This window comes from Theropithecus gelada, chromosome 12 (assembly GCF_003255815.1).
Source record: "Theropithecus gelada isolate Dixy chromosome 12, Tgel_1.0, whole genome shotgun sequence".
In the NCBI taxonomy this organism is placed as follows: domain Eukaryota; kingdom Metazoa; phylum Chordata; class Mammalia; order Primates; family Cercopithecidae; genus Theropithecus; species Theropithecus gelada.
The window spans coordinates 73,232,061-73,252,108 of record NC_037680.1 but is presented as its reverse complement, the minus strand read 5'-3'; the positions used below and the strand labels follow the sequence as shown (position 1 = coordinate 73,252,108).

Here is a 20,048-nt window from a genome sequence, read left to right as displayed (position 1 = left end):
TTTTGTGTCTGGTTTAAGATGTTCTATTGTAATCAGTCGTATATGTGTCTGTTTCCCCTGAAGAGTCATGAGGTCTTTGTGAGCAGAGACCATATCTAATTCACCTTTATTTCCCCAGCAGCTAGTACGATGCCTAGCATGGAGCAATTGTTCAATAGATACTTGTTGAATTGAAATAAACATGTGCTATTCATCCAGTCTTCACACAGTAATGGAAGCTCCTTTTAGTTAATGTCAAAACTTTTTTCTTGCCATTTAAAAAATTTAAGTAATTCTTGATGAGCTATTCCTCATAAAAGTATAGCTTATTCATATAAATGGTAGAGTGGTAGGGAGTTTTTCACCTCTGTCGAGTTCCAAGTACTAGTGGTTGGTTTTCCCTTTCTTAATACTGTCCCTGCTCTGAGTGTTAAGACCTCCACAAAGGGAATGCTTACCAGTTTCAGGGCATTGAAAAGGAAGGGCGTCCACATGGGACATTTGGACAACACACCCAGCCTGCCCTATCATTTTGACAATCAAAACCTCCTGGGGGCTGGGCGTGGTGGCTCATGCCTGTAATCCCAGCACTTTGGGAGGCTGAGGTGGGCAGATTACCTGAGGTCAGGAGTTCGAGACCAGCCTGGCCAACATCGTGAAACCCTGTCTCTTGTAAAAATACAAAAATGAGCTGGGCGTGGTGGCTCACGCCTGTAGTCCCAACTACTCGGGAGTCTGAGCCAGGAGAATCACTTGAACCCGGGAGATGGAGGTTGCGGTGAGCCGAGATCGTGCCACTACACTCCAGTCTGGCAACAGAGCGAGACTCCGTCTCAAACAAACAAATAAACAAACAAAACCCCAAAACCTCCCTACACACATTTCTAAAATTCACTAGGGAAATGATTTTGCTCTTGGCTGAGAACTACTGCCAGAACATAGATGAAGTGTATGTAGTGTTTGTTCCAATGCAAATAAATGTTCTGCAGGTGTTTTAGGCTCTGGAGGAGTCTCTGATACTTCCCTATATAGGTCCTTGGCAATCTCTCAACACTGAAAGGAGCCTCTGCTCCTCTTCAGTGAGTGTCTCATTCCCCAGCACTTGGCCTATTGTCCTCTGTCCCAGATCTAGGGTGGCCAAGAACTGTTAAGAGTGTGAGCTTTTATCCTACTTGCAAGCTACACACTAGCTTTCTACACTTTTATCAAACTTGGCAGATACATGAGACACCTTATGTCTGAGACAACTGACTTTCTTACTGATGGCATGGCAGGTAGTGACATGAGTTTTACACTTACATCAGTTTTCCTTACTCCCCAAGTATCAAGGGGGCCATGTGAATGTGCGTCCAGGTGTATGCTGTGCACAGTGGGTTTGTGTCAAAGCTGAGGAACTCCAACCTTAGGCAATCCCCACTCTTCTAATGGCACTGCTAGCAAATACGCCCAAACTTTGCCCAGAGGGAAACATTTATTACACTGTTCGGAAAAAAAATTTGTTCCCTGCCCCAGAAAGAGACAATAGCTCCACCTTGCAAGGCTGTTTGATTTGAAAACAGCCTTGAAAGGCTAGCCTAGAACAAAGCTATCACAAGCTTTTTCAGAACAATTAATAAAGTCATGGAAAAATAGTCTCCCACATAGGGTCCCAGCCCATCCTGGCTCTTTTCCCTGGCAAGAAGAAAGAATGTATGCTTTTAATTACATGGTCATGGTAAAAATTCAATGTTCTGCTTCCTTCAGAATTTCCATTTTGATTTTCAAAACAAGCCTGAATGTATTTTTCCACTTCATCTCCATAACCATTCCACTTCATCCCAAGGTAATGTGGATACCTCTGACTCATCAGGAGACAAATCTCTCCCAAGGAAGAGGGGGAAAGAAAAACAGAAAGATTGAAATTTCAAGATATGTTGCAACAGTCTGACTGCTAAAATAACTTTCATGTCATTAAGGTGTTCCATAGCCAAAAAAAACCCACACACACAAAACAAACAAAAAAACCACCCTCCTACCCCTTGTTCACTGCTTCCTGTTCTTCATAATATGAATCTATATCTCCAGAATTGTTATTCCCATATTTCAGACAGCCAACAATAAGACAAGATAGTCTAAGTCATCTGGGTCTTAGGAGAGTATTCTCCTTATAGGTAACCATCCCTCCTCACTTGATTTCTCTTCTTTTCCCCTAGGAGAGTTAGGACTCAAGATTCCTAAATTCCACTTAGACACAGTTCCTCCACTGTCTGGAAAAATTTAGAGGAGAATTTCCCTGTAAGTGGTTTAAGTGGATTGCTTTAACATACTCCACCCTGCTCACCTTCCATATTTTATACGGAGGTAGGACTCTGAGGATCCTTCCTCATGAGAAAGGGAATGACTTCTAGCTGAAAGATATATATATATTTTTTCTCACCTGGCAGTCCTGTCCTTGCAGGTCCTGGCCCCTCATTCTCCCATCCTTCTGCTGTTTATCCTCACCAGGATTGTCATAAAGATGGCTAGGTGATACTCTCCCTGTAACTTGTCTTTAACCTTAGCTTCATATTGAGCTTCATTTCCCTACTCCAGCTCCCTTGCCCCAGGTTCCAAAGGCACTTTCAGTTCCATCCAATATAATTCACAAATGTGTTTTCAGCACAAATTATTAGGCCATACAGTAGGGCTTACAATGATGCATCAGTTAGGGCTGTTGTCAAGATGTTTACAGCTAGTGTCTCTAGAATTGGACAAATGGATAATTATAATATAAGGGAAAATATAAATCACAGGAATGTGGAGTTGAAAAACCGTACCATTCAGAGAAGGCAGTATATTATAGTTCCAAGCATGGGACCTGGAGTCAGAAACCAGGGTTCAAATCCTGGCTCTACTACTTATTAGATAGAGACAATAGCATTAGGAATAACACCTACTGAGAAGAAAGGATTATTTTGAGAAATATATGTAATATGTATAAAAGAGTAGATGGCCTATATATTTATTATACACTAATACGGGCAACAGTGTGTAGTAACCATACCAAGTATTTGGTTCTTTCTGAAAGTTTGCTGTTAGGAAAGGAAGAAAACTTGGGTGGGAGAGGTGGAACAGGAAGCCCAGGTGAACGTATTTACAGACTGAGAAGGTGCTTGAGGAAAGGGAGAGTTTGAGGATTTCGGGTGGGAGCAGGGCGCGGGTGGGGGAGAAATGGCGGGAGTGAAATTTAAAGCATACATTGGGGGAGGGTTTTAGCTTTCTGTGGCAGGGGAGAACTGGAGAGTGAAACATGCACGTGGCAGAGCAAATGGTTCAATTAAGAAAAAAATATCACACAGCAGTGACCAAATTAATTTAAAGAACCTTCAGGAAAGAAAATGGATTGGGAGAGGCCGGGCGCGGTGGCTCACGCCTGTAATCCCAGCACTTTGGGAGGCCGAGGAGGGCGGATCACGAGGTCAGGAGATCGAGACCATCCTGGCTAATACGGTGAAACCCCATCTCTACTAAAAATACAAAAAATTATCCAGGCGTGGTGGCGGGTGCCTGTAGTCCCAGCTTCTCGGGAGGCTGAGGCAGGAAAATCGCTTGAACCCGGGAGACGGAGGTTGCAGTGAGCTGAGATCGCGCCACTGCACTCCAGCCTGGGTGACAGAGCGCGACTCCGTCTTTAAAAAAAAAAATGGATTGGGAGAATGAAACTAACACTTAGTGAAGAATTGAGGGAAATCACCCAGGTTAAAGAAAATATATTTAAAGCACTTTTTTTTTTTTTTGAGCTATCTAATACTCCGCACCGAGAGCTGAGCCAGTCGGCCGACCGAGTCTGCAAGGGGCGCGCCTCCTATATATAGGTCCCGGCCTGGCGCGCACGCGGAACCTGAGTGCTGCGGCTGCGGGGCAGACCCGGCGGGTTTCGCGGAAGGACGCCGGTTCCTTGCTTTTGCTGGCCCTGGAGAGGTAGCGTCTGGAAAGCGCTGCTCTTCCGGTTCTCTGTCCCGGTTCCTGGGGTTGCACAGACAGACCCTGCAAACATGTCAGGGTTCAGTCCGGAACTCATCGACTACTTGGAAGGGAAAATCTCCTTCGAGGAGTTCGAACGGCGGAGAGAAGAGAGAAAAACCCGCGAGAAGAAAGTGAGGCGATGCTAGGCCTCGGTGCCCTTCACTCTTGTTGCCCTAATACACTTAGGTGTCGGGGACCCAGACGACCGCTTTCACCGTGATGGGGGCGGGCTGGGAACTTTCAGCAGCTTCTTCCTTATCTTACCGAAACTCCGGTTTTCACCCCTCATCCCTGTGCTAAAATCCTTAAAACGTTTTCGCCCACCGAAAACCTTTCGTCTTGGTGGTAACCTCTTCTTTTTCCCCCTAATACTACGTTTTTATTTCAGGGAAGCTTAACGCTGGTAAGTTAAATGGGAGGTGGGGAGAAGAGTTTGGAGTTACAGTCTCAAGTTCCAGTCCTAGCTTTGCCACTAAGTCGTTTTGTGACGGTGGGTGGGTAGCTCACCTCTCTTCTTTAGGCCCCAGTGTCTCCTTTTCTGAACTGGAACGATTGAGCTCCTGTTTTTGAGGAGTCTCCGCTGGTGTGAAGTAATAGTCCATGAAAAAGTATTGTCCGATAAGAAGATAATCTTCACCCATACCTTTTTTCCCCATACTTAGAAATATCTGAACTTTTTGTATCTTCTTGCTTACTTCAAGTCCAAGAGAAAATAAAAGTAATGAAACGTTTTTAAGTTCGCTGGCAGAGTCTTTTTTTTTTTTTTTTTTTTCAGACGGAGTTTCGCTCTTGTTGCCCAGGCTGGAGTGCAGTAGCACGATCTCGGCTCACGGCAACTTCAGCCTTCTGGTTTCAAGCCATTCGCCTGCCTCAGCCTCCCGAGTAGCTGGGACTACAGGCGCCTTCTACCACGCCTGGCTAATTTTTGTATTTTTGGTAGAGACGGGGTTTCACCGTGTTGGCCAGGATGGTCTCAAACTCCTGACCACGTGATCCACCCGCCTCGGCTTCCCAAAATGCTGGGATTACTGTGCCTGGCCGGCAGATTATTTAATAATTCATGCGACTAGTATGGACTCATCTTTTCATTTATTTTATTTCAGAGTTTCGCTGTGTCACCCAGGCTGGAGTGCAGTGACGCGATCTCGGCTCACTGCAACTTTCGCCTCCCGGACTCAAGCAATCCTCCTGCCTCAGCCACCAAGTAGCTGGGACCACAGGTGTGAGCCATCACACTCTGCTAATTTTTATATTTTTTGTAGAGACGGGGTTTCTCCACGTTGCTCAGGCGGGTCTCAAACTCCTGAGCTCAAGGGTTCCGCCTGTCTTGGCCTCCCAAAGTAGTTGGATTACAGGCGTGAGCCACCAAGTCATCTTTTTATTTAAAATGTTAGCATACAATGTGTTCATTAATGAAATTATTAAGATTTTTTATTTTTAGTTTTACAAATGACAGGTTGAAGGGTAAGATCTAAGTACTTTGAAATGCTTTGACAGTATTCAAACTTAGATTCCACCTACTGTGTATGTGTTCACAGCTCAAGTTTTGTAGGACTAGAAAATGAGGCAAATGCCCTATTCTATAAACTGCCAACCCATGGTCACAAAATGCCTGAGTGGCAAAGCTAGGACTAGAACCAGATACTCTGTGGCTGGGGAGAGCTAAGTCTGCGTTATTTTTTGGAATCATTAATTAATTTCCAATCACAGAGTCTTCAGGAAAAAGGAAAGTTGTCAGCTGAAGAAAATCCCGATGACTCTGAAGTTCCATCGTCATCAGGAATTAACTCTACCAAATCCCAAGACAAAGATGTCAATGAAGGTATGTTAAAATTATGTGCTTCCTGCAATGAATGTTTGGAGTATGTAAGCAGAGTAATTTAGTGAAACATTGTATTTTCATTGCAGTGATTCTCTGTTGATTATGTGGTTTATCAGGAGCAGAATGCTTGGCTGTGTAGTAGGTGCCTAATAAATATTTGTTGAGTTATTGAATACCCTGATGGTTATTTTTTGTGAGCTCTGGTGTTGGAAAAGTGTTTTAAATTGACATCAGTATTTGGGTGCTTTTTAAGATTATTTTTTAAATTGGCCCTCTCATTTGGTAACTAAACACTTCCAGACTATAGTCCCTCAAATTATAATGAGTTACACTTCGATATAAAGTGACTTCCAAACCACTGCCTTAGTTACAGGGAGAAAAGATAGAAATGTTAGTGTGGAAGGCATGTTGGTTGCCCTCATGGAACTTTACACACAGCACAGTGTCTTGGTAGGCTACGTCATTCTAGCATCCAGTCCTCAGCTTTGCATGTCCAGGTATTAAATTTCGTTAGTGCACCCAGAGTAATTAAACTCATTGTAGCCTAATTAACTAGTAAGCAAATTTATTAATTTTCAGTGATTGATACCCTTTTCCAGGGATCAGAATGCTGATAATATCTCACGGTATCCGTTTACTACCATATCAAGTTAACTGGGATGCTAAACTGTCCATTAGAATGTAGTTTCATGTATAGGGTCTGATAACAGCTGTCTAGTTCTAGGGTTTAGAAGTACAGTTTGGTTCTTTTCCCTCGAAACAAATAAGCATTCACACAGAGAACAGACAGTCATAGCATGGGCAGAAAACAAACAAGATTTGTTCTTATCTTCCTGGACCAAGTGGGGAAAAAGGGGGAAAGAGGAGGGAAAACTGGGGGTTACGATTTCTTATTCTGCCAGGAAAGTGGGGTGGAAAAGGCAGCTGATAAAAAGGAACGAGAGCATGTCCTTTGCAGGGACATGGATGGCATCGGAAGCCGTTATCCTCAGCAAACCAACACAGGAACAGAAGACCAAATACCGCATGTTCTCACTTACAAGTGGGAGCTGAATGATGAGAACACAGGGACAAAAGGGTGAGGAAACAACAGAAACTGGGGCCTTTCGGAGTAGGGGTGTTGCGGGAGGGAGAGCATCAGGAAGAACAGCTGATAGATGCTGGGCTTAATATCTAGGTGATGGGATGATCTGTGCAGCAAACCACCATGGTACATGTTTACCTATGTAACAAACCTGCACATCCTGCACATCCTGCACATGTACCCCTGAACTTAAAAGATGAAGAAAAAAAGGCAGCTGACTGAAGTTGTTCTCACGATTTGTGGGTCCTTCCTTATCTGCTGAGGGGAGGAGCTGCTCTTCTGTCCTCAGGTGTTTGAGTGGCTACTATAGCAGCAGGCACAAGTGGGTGGGTGCCTGTCAGTCCTGTTTAAAGCTGCTCCCAAAAGCTAGCCATCAGGCCCTAAAAAAGGAGTGAACTGAGTCCAATTCAGGCTCACCATGAGCAGTCAGGCCCACAAGGACTGGCTGGCTTCAGCTCAGATAATCTCATCCATCCTTTTAAGATGTGAAGCTCCTAATTTCCTAGTAAGGAACTGTCCCAGGACTCTACCAAGACTCTTGAGTATGAGCGTGTATTCAGAGCAGAAGGGGTCAGTTTTGAACAAGCTTTGGCAGTCAGCTAATTGAAATATATGGCCACTAATCATTCCTTTTCCCCTGGACAGTACTAAATACACCACTAAATTCTTGCTCTTCACACTGTTCTTACACACTGTGAAGATAGGATCTTCTTTTAATTTCATTTTCAATTCATTTGCTGATATATTAAGCTATAATTTTTATATATTGACTTTGTGTTCAGCAACCTTGCTAAATTAATTTATTCTTACAGTTTGTATGTAGATTTGTTTTGGGTCTTCTATGTATATAATCATGTCATCTGTGACCTGATAATTTTATTTTTTCCTTGCCTGTTTTGTTTTTTGAGATGGAGTCTCGCCCTGTCGCCCAGGCTAGAGTGCAGTGGCGCCATGTCCACTCACTGCAAGCTCCGCCTCCCGGGTTCATGCCATTCTCCTGCCTCAGTCTCCCGAGTAGCTGGGACTACAGGCGCCCGCCACGATGCCCGGCTAATTTTTTGTATTTTTAGTAGAGACGGGGTTTCACCGTGTTAGCCAGGATGGTCTCAATCTCCTGACCTCGTGATCCGCCCGCCTCAGCCTCCCAAAGTGCTAGGACTATAGGCGTGAGTCACCGCGCCCGGCTTTCCTTGCCATCTTTATGCCTTTTGTTTCTTATTACATTGGCTAGGACCTCCAGTAAAATGTTGAATGGAAGTGGTGGTAGTAGGCAACTTTGTCTCATTCTTAGTAACGTTCAGTAATTCACCATTAGCTGTGTTTGTGGAAAATTTTTGTAGATACTCTTCATGAAATGAAAGATACTCCCTTTCATTTTTAGTTGACTAAGAATTTTTATTAGGAATGGGTATTGGATTTTATCAAATGCTTCTTTCTATCAGAATGGATCATACGATTGCTCTTCCTCTGATAAATTTTACATGTTTCTTTTCATCTTTATTTTGAATGTTCAGAATTCTTGAATATGATCCTTATGACTTCAAAATAATATTTATTACTCAGAACATGCAGCTTTTAAAATCTGTTCTTCATTAAACATTGATTATCTCATTTAGACATCATCTTTGGCATCTGAAGCATTTCACATAAGTAAGTATGCATAAGAGTTTTTGAACACAGGCCGGGTGCAGTGGTTCACGCCTATAATCCCAGCACTTTGGGAGGCCGAGATGGTGGATCACTTGAGGCCAGGAGTTCAAGACCAACCTGACCAACATGGCGAAACCCCGACTCTACTAAAAATACAAAAATTAGCTGGGTGTGTTGGCACACGCCTGTAGTCCCAGCTACTTGGGAGGCTGAGATGGATTGCTTGAACACAGAAGGCAGAGGCTGCAGTGACCTGAGATGGCACCACTGCACTCCAGCCTGGGCGACAGAGCAAGACTATGTCTCCAAAAAAAAAAAAATATACAAAAATTAGCAGGATGTGGTGGCTTATGCCTGTAGTCCCAGCTATTTGGGAGGCTGAGGCATGAGAATCACTTGAACCCTGAAGGTGGAGGCTGCAGTGAGCTGGGATCGTGCCACTGCACTCCAGCCTGGGCAACAGAGTGAGACCCCATCTCAAAAAAAAAAAAAAAAAAGGTTTTTGACTGGGCGCGGTGGCTCACGCCTGTAATCCCAGCACTTTGGGAGGCCAAGGCAGGTGGATCACCTGAGGTCGAGAGTTTGAGACCAGCCTGACCAACATGGAGAAACCCTGTCTCTACTAAAAATACAAAATTAGCCAGGTGTGGTGGCACATTCCTGTAATCCCAGCTACCCTGGGAGGCTGAAGCAGTAGAATTGCTTGAACCTGGGAGGTGGAGGTTGTGGTGAGCCGAGATTGCGCCATTGTACTCCAGCCTGGGCAACAAGAGTGAAACTTCATCTCAAAGAAAATATGTATTTTTTGAACATATTTATATCTCTATATATATACTTAAAATTTTAACTATTTTGTTGGAACTTTTCCAGAAATATGTTACATGTCTATCTTTGTGTTTTCTGTTGCCTATAACAGAATACTTGAAACTGGGTAATTTATAAGGAAAAATAATTTATTTCTTATAGTTAGGGAGGCTGAGAAGTCCCAGGCAGAGGAACCACATCTGTTGAGGACCTTTGTGGAGACTCTCCAGAGTCCCAAGACGATATGGGGTATCACATGGTGAGGGAGCTGAGCATGCTAGCTCAGGTCTCTCTTCCTCTTCTTGTAAAGCCACCAGTCCCACTCCCGTGATAACCCATTAAATCATGAATGGATTAATCCATTCATGAGAGTGGAGCCCCATGACCCAGTCCCTCTTAAAGGCCCCCTCTTAAAGATGTCTCAGTATTGGCACATTGGGGATTAAATTTCAATATGAGACTTGGAGGGGACAGATATTCAAACCATAGCAATGCCTCTGCTTTAACAGAAAATTGGCCTCTGAATTTAACTTTTTCTTGATCATTCAAAGTCATCATTATTGACACTCAAAAATCATTATATTATACTATGGTGGTATCCTGAGATACAAATGAACTATGTCATGTATTTTATTCCTGAAATAATAAAGCTATTTTAATACTAATAATAGCATTTAGTGGGTGTTTACTATATGCTAGGCATTCATAGTGTGTATATACACTCACACTCATTTTGTCCTCAGAGTAGCCCTATAAATTATTATTAACCCTTTTTGCAAAAAGAAACTGAGGTATAGAGGAGCTTCAGTAATTTCCCCTAGGTTACACAGCTAGTGATAGATGGAGATAAAGTTGGAACCAGGCAGCTTGGCTCTAGAGCCCTCACTTTCAACCACTATGCTATACTACCAGGGCTCCATACTGCTAGTCTTGTTTAGTTCTTAGGTCTATGTCTTATAATTCTTCTATTTTTTTCCTTTCTATTATTGTATGTGCTTCTGATTTTTTGGTTAATTTTGCCTATAAATCTGGATGAGACCTAAAGGATGAGTCAGCTATTCCTGTAGAATAAAATACATGGCTTTGTGATAACTTTCTTCTTTGGTTTGGTTTTTGAGGGTGTTCATTTACTATTTTTTACTTTCAAATTTGGTGTTCTTGGGGTAAAAATTTATACTTAGAAAGTACTTGTTTTTCACAGAGAATTCTGCAGCTTCCTCCCCTCCCCCCATCATCAATGTCTCTTTTCTCAGGAGAAACATCAGATGGAGTGAGTAAGTCAGTTCACAAGGTCTTTGCTTCCATGCTTGGAGAGAATGAAGATGATGAGGAGGAAGAGGAAGAAGAGGAGGAGGAGGAGGAAGAAACACCTGAGCAACCCACTGCTGGCGATGTATTTGTATTGGAGATGGTTCTCAATCGTGAAACCAAGAAAATGATGAAAGTAAATTGTTACTTATTTTGGGATTTATAAACAATGAAGAAAGTGACATAGTAATTGAAAAAGAAGTCTGTAAGTTAGACCTGGGAAACAATTCAAACTATATGAAAGGAAATACTATGACACAACTGTTGTTATTTGTTTATTATGTTTCCTATTAGATAATGTTTATGTAGCCCAGCTGCTCTGGAGGCTGAGGTAGGAGGAGCACCTGAGCTTGGGGAAGTCAAGGCTGCAGCCTAGGTGTCAGAACGAGACCCTGTCTCAAAAAAATAAATACAATACAATAAATAAAGTCAAAGCAAAGTGGCTCATTTAAACCAATCGGGCCATTTATTTTCTAAGAGATGCTAGAAAGGTGGAATCTAACAGACACACAAACACAACCTTAATTATTGCATGTGTGAAAATGGACTGCGGGTTTGCTATTCAAAGGTCCATACTGGTGAGGCACAGTGGCTCATGCCTGTAATGGCAGCAGTTCAGGAGGCTGAGACAGGAGGATTGCTTGAGCCAAGGAAGTTTAAGATCAGCCTGGGCAACATAGTGAGGCTCTATCTCTACAAGAAACTTTAAAAAACTAGCTAGGTGTTGTAGTGCACTCCTGTGGTCCTAGCTACCCTGGAGGTTGAGGTGGGAGGATCCTTGAGCCCGGGAAATTGAGGTTGCAGTGAGCTGAGATCACTCCACTGCACTGCAGCCTGGGCAACAGAGTGAGACTCTGTCTTAAAACATATGTCCATGTCCATACTATAACGTGATACTTTTTTAAACAAGTTCATTTTGAGTGGATAAATTTGAAAGAAAGGGGATCTTCAGTAGATTACATCATAATCCTGGAATATAAATCCATTTTGCAGCATCCAGCTCTATATTTGTTATTATTCTAATTAGTAATTTAGTACCTCCTGACCCTTTTTTTTCTGCAATTGAGTTTTAGACTTTTTTTTTTTTTTAATGAGACAGTCTTGAGCTGTCACCCAGGCTGGAATGCAGTGGTGTGATCTTGGCTCACTGTAACCTCTGCCTCCCAGGTTCAAGTGATTCTCATGCCTCAACCTCCCAAGTAGCTGAAATTATGGGTGTGCGCCACCATGCCTGGCTAATTTTTTTGTATTTTCAGTAGAGATGGGTTTCATTATGTTGGCCAGGCCGGTCTTGAACTCCTGGCCTCAAGTGATCCACCTGCTTCAGCCTCCCAAAGTGCTGGGATTACAAGAATGGCCAATTTTGACTTTATAAACTTTAATGTTAAAGAGTCAATTGGAATTGCAACTATTTAGTTATGAGTTTCGAAAACTGAAAATTTTTAAAGGGAAATTTCAGTTTTATTATATTCTATTTTTATTAATATGGTTGGAATTAATTTTTAAAATATAGTGAAATCTAAGACTTCACTATATTTTAATCTAAATGTCATTTTTCTTCCATACAGGAGAAAAGACCTCGGAGTAAACTTCCCAGAGCTCTGAGAGGTCTCATGGGTGAAGCCAACATTCGTTTTGCTCGAGGAGAACGTGAAGAAGCGATATTGATGTGCATGGAAATCATAAGACAAGGTGTTTTCTGTGGGGATTTTATTAATAATAGCAGTTTAATAGTCTAACTTAAAACAAATGGGGTAGTACTTCACAGTACTATTTGGAAAATATGTTCAGAAGCTTAAGGGTGATTGTGGTAATGGTAATTGCCACTTTTCACAAGAAAATGAAAATCTCAGAGTATGATTCAATGAGATGTCCTTAATATTTGTTGAATTTCACAGTTACCTTTTTTTTTTTTTTTTTAAATGTTTCAGTTGAAGGATTTAGACTTTTGAATTGTCAGTATGGGAAATACATTATATTAAAACCACTTGAAGAGCTTTCTTTTTTCCTTTTGTTTTCTAGATCAGGTAGTACTAGATTATGTTATCTATTTTTTGGTAAAAGACAGTTTAAACTTGTCATCTTATCTCTCAATTAAATGATGCGTCTTGGGCATATTGAATGATACCTTCAGTGTGTTTTTTTTTTTAACTAATTACTTATATTTATTGTTTTCTTTCCTTGATGTGTTGCCAAATTGTGCTCTGCAGAGTGGTTTGGATAGCTGTAATACAGTAAACTTTCATCTTTTCAATAGTTTGGCATTTCTTTTTGGTTAGACTAGGGTCCTTTTAAAAGTCTTACTATAATTTCCCGGATTATTCATTAGGGTAATTTGAGGCTACTGCCTAAGATTAAACAGACTTTTTCCTTTAGTATATTTCATTTGGTTCCTACTTTCCAGTATTATTTGTTCCCTTTATTTTAGTTTATAGTTGTTTTTGACAAAAATCGTTGACTTTAATACCTCATAATCTTTGAATTTTGTTTCAGAAACAGTATTTCAGAAATGTAGATTAGCCAGTCACTTTGATATCCATTTAGCTGCTGCCTAGGGATCATCTGTTCATTCATACCATACTCCTTCGTGTGGGAGCTAAATCATGAAGATTCAGCCCCACTGATGTGGCTGGCGTTTATTGGGATGAACTTGCTGATACCGAGCCATGTTTATCCTGAGCAAAGGGGAATTTTCATGAGGAAGATGTGGTAGAGATTAGGATTTTCATGAAATTATACCTTGCTTAGAGAAAGCAATGCTTTAAAAATGCTAAAAATGTATGAAAATAAAGCAGATATAATCTAGCATTTATTTTAACTTGTCTTAAGCAGTTTGTATAATTCTGCTAGAGTGATTTGAAGAGTTTAGGTATTTAAAAAAAGACACACAGTTTGAACCATGGGATTGACATCAACTCAAGCCTCTTCTCTCAGCCAATGGAATTTATTTTTTTAATTTGTTATAGCTCCTCTGGCTTATGAGCCATTCTCTACTCTTGCCATGATATATGAGGACCAAGGTGACATGGAAAAATCATTGCAGTTTGAGTTGATTGCTGCGCATTTAAATCCCAGTGACACAGAAGAATGGGTTAGACTGGCAGAAATGTCTCTGGAACAAGACAATATTAAACAGGCTATTTTCTGCTATACAAAAGGTAATTAAAATTTTTTTTTTTTCACTTTTATAAGATGTTACATAGTAGGTTTTTTGATCATTGTATTTGCTACTCTGGAGTGTTATTTTGGCTGAGATAAATTTGTTTCTATTGTCTGTTATTCTAGAGGTAGGTATTTGGGGTTCCTCTGTTCTCATGTTTGTCAGGGACTTTTTGAGTGTTGTGAGATAATACAACACAAAAGTTGATAGATGAATAGTACCTTCAGTTTTCCACTAAGATCAGTGTTGGTTCTAAGCTGTTCCTTGAGGATTAACATCAGACTAGATTGACCACATTAAGAAGAAGATTACTGTTGAGATTCAGATTCTATCTGGTCTTACATCAAACCTAGTCAAGAGTTCCTATGAAAATACATTTATTCAGAATAACTCCTTTTGTTTCATTGATGAATTAGTTTGCTTATTAAATTTTCTGAGATGATGATGGATCACACCCAGGTACCATGCACCCCTTTTTGTGGTAAATAATTTGTATTTCTTTCTTTTTAGCTCTTAAATATGAACCTACTAATGTCCGTTATCTGTGGGAGCGATCAAGCCTTTACGAACAGATGGGTGATCATAAAATGGCCATGGATGGTTATAGGCGTATTTTAAACCTTTTGTCTCCATCTGATGGCGAACGTTTTATGCAGCTGGCTAGAGATATGGCAAAGTAAGTTTGGAGTGAAACATATCTAGTTGCTGCTGTTAATCTTATTTTGCAAATCAAAGCATATATTTGGAATAGAATGTACTTTTTATTGAAGTTCAAGAAGTGTTTTGCCTTATGTATTTTATTGTTTTGTTTTTTGAGACAGGATCTTGCTCTGTCACCCAGGCTGGAGTATAATGTCGTGTTTATAGTTCACTGCAACCGTGAACTTCTGAGCTCAAGTGATCCTGTCAGCCAGCCTCCTGAGTAGCTGGGACTACAGGTGCACGCCACCACACCCCGCTAATTTTTAATTTTTTTTCTGCAGAGACAAGGTCTTGCTGTGTTGTTCAGGCTGGTCTCGAACTCCTGACCTCAAGCATTTCTTCTTCTTTGGCCTCCCTAAGTGCTAGGATTACACGTACGAGCCACCATGCCCAGCCCTGTATTTTAGGTTGTACCGAATTTTCAGTACTTTTCTGTTTCCAAGTCAACTGTGTCATTGCTTAGAAAAATTGTGTATAGGTTACATTTCAAGTGCTCAGAGGTTTAAAAATGGGACATGTCCTAAAAGGATGAGTAGGTTCTCAGGTTTCCAAACTTAGTCGAAATTGTGTATATTTGCAATAATTAAAAAAGTTTTTTTATTGCAGATTTGCCAATGAAATGTTAATGGTTTGGGATCTTCTATTATTTTATCTTGAGCCAGTATATAATATTTTAAGACTATAAAAATTCTCTTTTACAGTTGGCAGATTATTGACTGTGATATATATTTTATTCTAAAATATACCCTACTGCATTTACTTCTCTGGTATGCTGCACAGCAAAACAAAGTAGGAAACATTTTTGCTGAGTAATGCCTTGTGATATGCTTTCTATTCTAGGGATATCAGATGATATTTTGTTCTAGGAGTAACCATCTCCATCAGGGTACATTAGGGGTGACCCTTTTAATTCCACAGCCTTTATCACAATGATGCTTAGCTGTGAAACTGTCCCTTACCCTCCCAGGGATGGGTTGCATAGGACTACTAGAAAACATTTCTAGGAATTTTGCTGAGGCAAGGCAACCCTAAGTTGATCCCTGATGGAATACCATGAGCACTGAGGGTCTTCTCAGGTTATTTGCTGTTAGTTAAATCTGTAGCTGTCACAGTGGTTAGTCCAGTAGCCTTTGACTTTGTGAAATGTTAGGTGGCCTATGATAGTAAATTGGTTTTCCACGTCTATTAGATATAATACTTTTTTGGGAAAGAGTGATGATTGTCAGTTCTGCCACTGCCATTGAGGTCTTTCCTACATGGAATTCTATCACTGTAACTTCTGTTTAGGCTTTCCCTTTGGTCCCTACTTTCCCTCCAGAAATATTATTGAATATATCTTTGGCACTAGGTACTGTACAGGAAACCAGGGTATCTACTGTTGAGCAAGGTTTAAAAATCCCCTGTTCTTGTATAGCTTACATTTCAGTGAGAGAGATAGGCAATAAATAAACAGCTAAATATGTAGTACATCAGATGTTGATAAGTGATATGAAGAAAAATAAAGCAGGAAAAAGGGATAGGAATTTGATGTTTGGGGTGGGGGTGTGTTATTTTTAGATAGAGTGATTAGAGAAGGACTTAATTCTCTGTTTTATGGTCCTACTGACTAAAGGTGCATTGAAGTAGGTAGGAGAACAGATATTCAGGGAAGGAGTATCACAGGTAAAAGAAATAGCAAGTACAAAGTATGGTTAGGGAAGCTGAAGAATTAAGGGGAGCAGTGCAGAGAGATATCAGAAGAATAGATCTTTAGCCCTTTTGGGCTATTGTAAGGGCTTTGGCTTTTATTCTGAATGAGTTTGGAAGTCACTGGAGGGTTCTGAGTAGAAAAGTGACATAGTCTGACTTAAATTTTAAGTGCATCAATTCTGGCTGCTCTTTTGAGAACAGATTGAATAGTGGAAGGGCAGAAGCATGGAGACCAGTTAGGAAATTATTATAGTGATACATAGAAGGGAAAATGGTAACGTGGACCAGGATGTAAGCAGCAGGAACTGGTACGAAGTAATCAGATTATGTATGTATTTTGAAGGCTGAGCTCTCAAGATTTTCTGATGTATTGAATATGAGGGGTGGGTTGGGGAGGTGGACAGGGTGTAGAGGACTGAACCCTAAGGCACTTCAATGTTTACAAGTCAGGAAGAAGAAACAGCTGGGAGACTAAAAGGAAATGGCCAGTGAAGTAGGAGGAAACTGAGAACAGCATGATGTTCTAGAATTTAATTGAAGAAAGCACTTCAAGGAGGAGGGATGATCATCTGTGTGAGATACTGCAAATAGATCACATAAAATGAGCATTGAGAATGGACAGATTTAGCAACAAGGATATTAGAAATATTGGCAGAGTGGGGAGAGGAAAAATTGATTGGATTAGGTTAAAAAGAGAATGGTAGGTAGATGTGCTGGAAATATGTGGGATGTTCTGATTTAATTCTCTTTTCTTGGTAAAAATATCAAGCAAGGCCATCAACTGAGAGTAGGACTGGGAGACTGCTGGCAGTTTGAAGAGAGAGAGAAGATGTCAATAGTTGTCTAGGACGTTACTGCCCCACAGACTGGCAGTATTTGCATCACCTGGAAGCTTGTTAGAAATGCAGGATCTAGGCCTGCCCTAGCTTTACTGGATCTGAATATGCATTTTTACAAGATAGCCAGTTGATCCATATGCACATTCAAGTTTGAGAAGTACTGAATAGGTATAGTAATACTGCTCATCAGTACCATGGACCTGCTTGAGGCTATTGGTCATCAATTTAGAGTGAGACCAGTCGACATGGTCAGCTGGGCAGGTGGTGGTGAAGAGTAGATATAGTTGTATTTTAACCAGGCTTGGGGTGTTATTGAATGATTTTGATCAAGGGAGAGTAGGGCAAGAGGACTGAGGATGTATGCAAAGGAATAATTAAAATGTTGGGCCTTGGAGAAGGAAGAAAGTGAGCCCAGGCAGGGTGTAGGCGATGGTGAAAAAGTGGTAGGACCTATGCTTTGTAGATCTGTCGAGGTAGAAGAGTTGGTATTGGATTACAAGAGGGAATGAGCTGGAATGATAGGAGGTAGCTTTTGGAGAGTGAGATGCTTGAAATTATAACACTGTTACTGACACTGCACATTTTTTCTGGATCAGTTTTGATTATGATTTTAAGGAAACATACATTCCTCTAAATTCTAAGAAAATGAAAATCACTGTTCATTGTTAGATAGCCTAAGCAAAGAAATGAGTTTTATAATTGGAATTAAGTAAATATTCATCCATTTTGCCACTTTTTTTTTAGGAGTTACTATGAAGCCAATGATGTTACTTCTGCTATTAACATAATTGATGAAGCTTTCTCAAAACACCAGGGCCTAGTCTCTATGGAAGATGTTAACATAGCAGCTGAACTATATATTTCTAACAAACAGTATGACAAAGCTTTGGAGGTAGGAATGCTTATGTGTTTCTCTGTTAGGTTTTGAACGTGTTTCTGTGTTCTAGAAATTCTTAAAAATTGGCAGTTCTTCGTTTTAGTTATATATTAAATTATGTATATATTTAAACTCCATATGGAAACAAGTGATTTCTAGATTCTATAGCAATTCAGTATGAAATATGAAGTATAGTTACATAATAAAAAATATTGCCATTATCACAGGTGCTAAGTATGTCTGTACTTCAGGGTAGTAGGACTCAACAGTCAGATGAATTGCTGTGATTTGGTTCTTAAGCTGGTTGGGGGAAAGTAGGTTGGTTTGATATAGAGAAGTTATATACATTGAGTTTGCATTAGTTAATAGGATATTAAAATGTTAATGTGTCACAGGGTTTCTCATTTTTAAAAGACTTAGTTTCTTTTTATAGCCCATCTTTATATTCAGGATTATTTGAAATAACTGTACAAATCTTCGCATCATGAAAAGGTTTTTCACACATAACTATTTCCTTTCTTCTGTCCCATTCTTTTAGGTAATTACAGATTTTTCTGGAATTGTGCTGGAAAAAAAAACTTCAGAAGAAGGCACCTCAGAAGAGAATAAAGGTTGTAGTTTCCTCTGCTTAGGAAAGTGTATATAATCCTCTCTTGGTCATAAGGTGGCGTTTTATGGTGAAAATTTATTTCATACTGTGGTGAGTTGATAGTTAATGTTCTCATAATAAGTTTTCCCAAGAAGAATTTTTTTCTGAGAGATTTCATATCTTGTGAGTATTGACTTGCAAGTAATCTTTAAAAAAATTTGTTTTGAGTCCCTTTTATTTCTTAGTATGTCCATTTGAACATGGCATTTTTCATTGACAGTCCTTTTCATTCATTTTTATAGGAAAGAAAACGAATTACTAAAGTTTATCAAAAACCTTTAGCACTGAAGCAATTTGATTTTCAAATAGGACCTAAAATGCTCTTATTTAAAACATTCTTCTTTAAGCTTAAGCATTCATATAATAATTAGAAGCTAATATGATTACCCTACATTGTTAGAAAACTCAAATGTGTAATTAATGATTGGGTTAGAAAGTTATACCTAAGTGTGGCTTGCAGAGTCTCTTTGTACCATACTCATTAACTTATTCTGTAAAAATACTAACATTCAAGACCCTATATCAAGTTGTAGCAAAACTGATCTCTATGAGCAGAATATATAACCCGGCTCTTGTAAGAGAATTACTGTATAGTACCTTCAACCCCTACCCTGTGAGGATTTTGATGGAATCTGCGGAAGGGGCAAGTGAGCTGGTACTGAGTCCTGCCTGGTTCAAAACAGCTCTCTCCCTGGCCTGTCATCATGCCTAAAAATCCGTCATTATGTAATCCTTTGCGCTAAGGCATAATTATTCAAAAACAAAAACTGTTATTTAAAATATGATCCATCCTAATGGCGAGTAGTAATTCACTTACACAAGCCAGTCTGTGCTAATTCATAGAGAGTAAGGCCCAAGGTGAGATGTGGGACAGATAAATGTTAAAGTGGACAGTTGTTGGGGAAGGGAAACCCAGTTCAATAAGTTTCTTGTAAGGGACTGCTGGGTGTGTGGAGAATACGCAGATGAGTATGACATTTCCTGTTCTCAAGGAAATGGAGGGGTGAAGAGGCGTTCAGATGAAGTGCATACAGTTTAAGAGTTGTGTGATAATTTCTGTAGCAAAGTTGATGTTATGGAAAAATAGAGGGCAGTGTACAAGGATCAGAAGATGTTTATAGAGGCCCAGTTTAAGCAGATACCCATGGAGAGTGTGATCCAGACTGAGTCACAGGGTGTAGGAGCTCTGCTTGGAAGAGCAGGACCAGATCGCAGTCTGTGGTTGGGGCTGTTGATCATCAGGGTGGTGTGAATGAGTAGAATAAGGAGTAGAAATTGCAGATGGAAGCATGGATTAGGGCACGCGAAGGAGGCTTTGCCAGTTTCGATACTTTATTAGGACCTGGCCTAGGTATAAGCCAAGGCCCAATTAAGTTATGATTTTACTGCCATAATTTCTGTTTAAGATTTTTCTTAATTGTGTTGAAAATCTGTGCTTTGTTTTGAAAAATATTAGAGAAATACCAAGTTCTGTTCAAGTTTTAACTGTCGCTATAATCAT

General features: G+C 40.3%; 1 protein-coding gene across 1 annotated transcript in view; it reads left to right on the top strand.

The window, feature by feature from the left end:
* Positions 1-3,900: 3,900 nt before the first annotated feature.
* The window catches only part of GTF3C3 (general transcription factor IIIC subunit 3), a 34,702-nt gene continuing 18,554 nt past the window's right edge, over positions 3,901-20,048 (top strand). The window contains exons 1-8 of the mRNA XM_025404970.1: positions 3,901-4,094; positions 5,674-5,785; positions 10,577-10,767; positions 12,200-12,323; positions 13,598-13,789; positions 14,302-14,467; positions 17,766-17,913; positions 18,437-18,509. Coding sequence (XP_025260755.1) covers positions 3,993-4,094; positions 5,674-5,785; positions 10,577-10,767; positions 12,200-12,323; positions 13,598-13,789; positions 14,302-14,467; positions 17,766-17,913; positions 18,437-18,509 — 1,108 coding nt within the window. The 5' untranslated portion in view covers positions 3,901-3,992. The remainder of the gene's footprint in view (positions 4,095-5,673; positions 5,786-10,576; positions 10,768-12,199; positions 12,324-13,597; positions 13,790-14,301; positions 14,468-17,765; positions 17,914-18,436; positions 18,510-20,048) is intronic.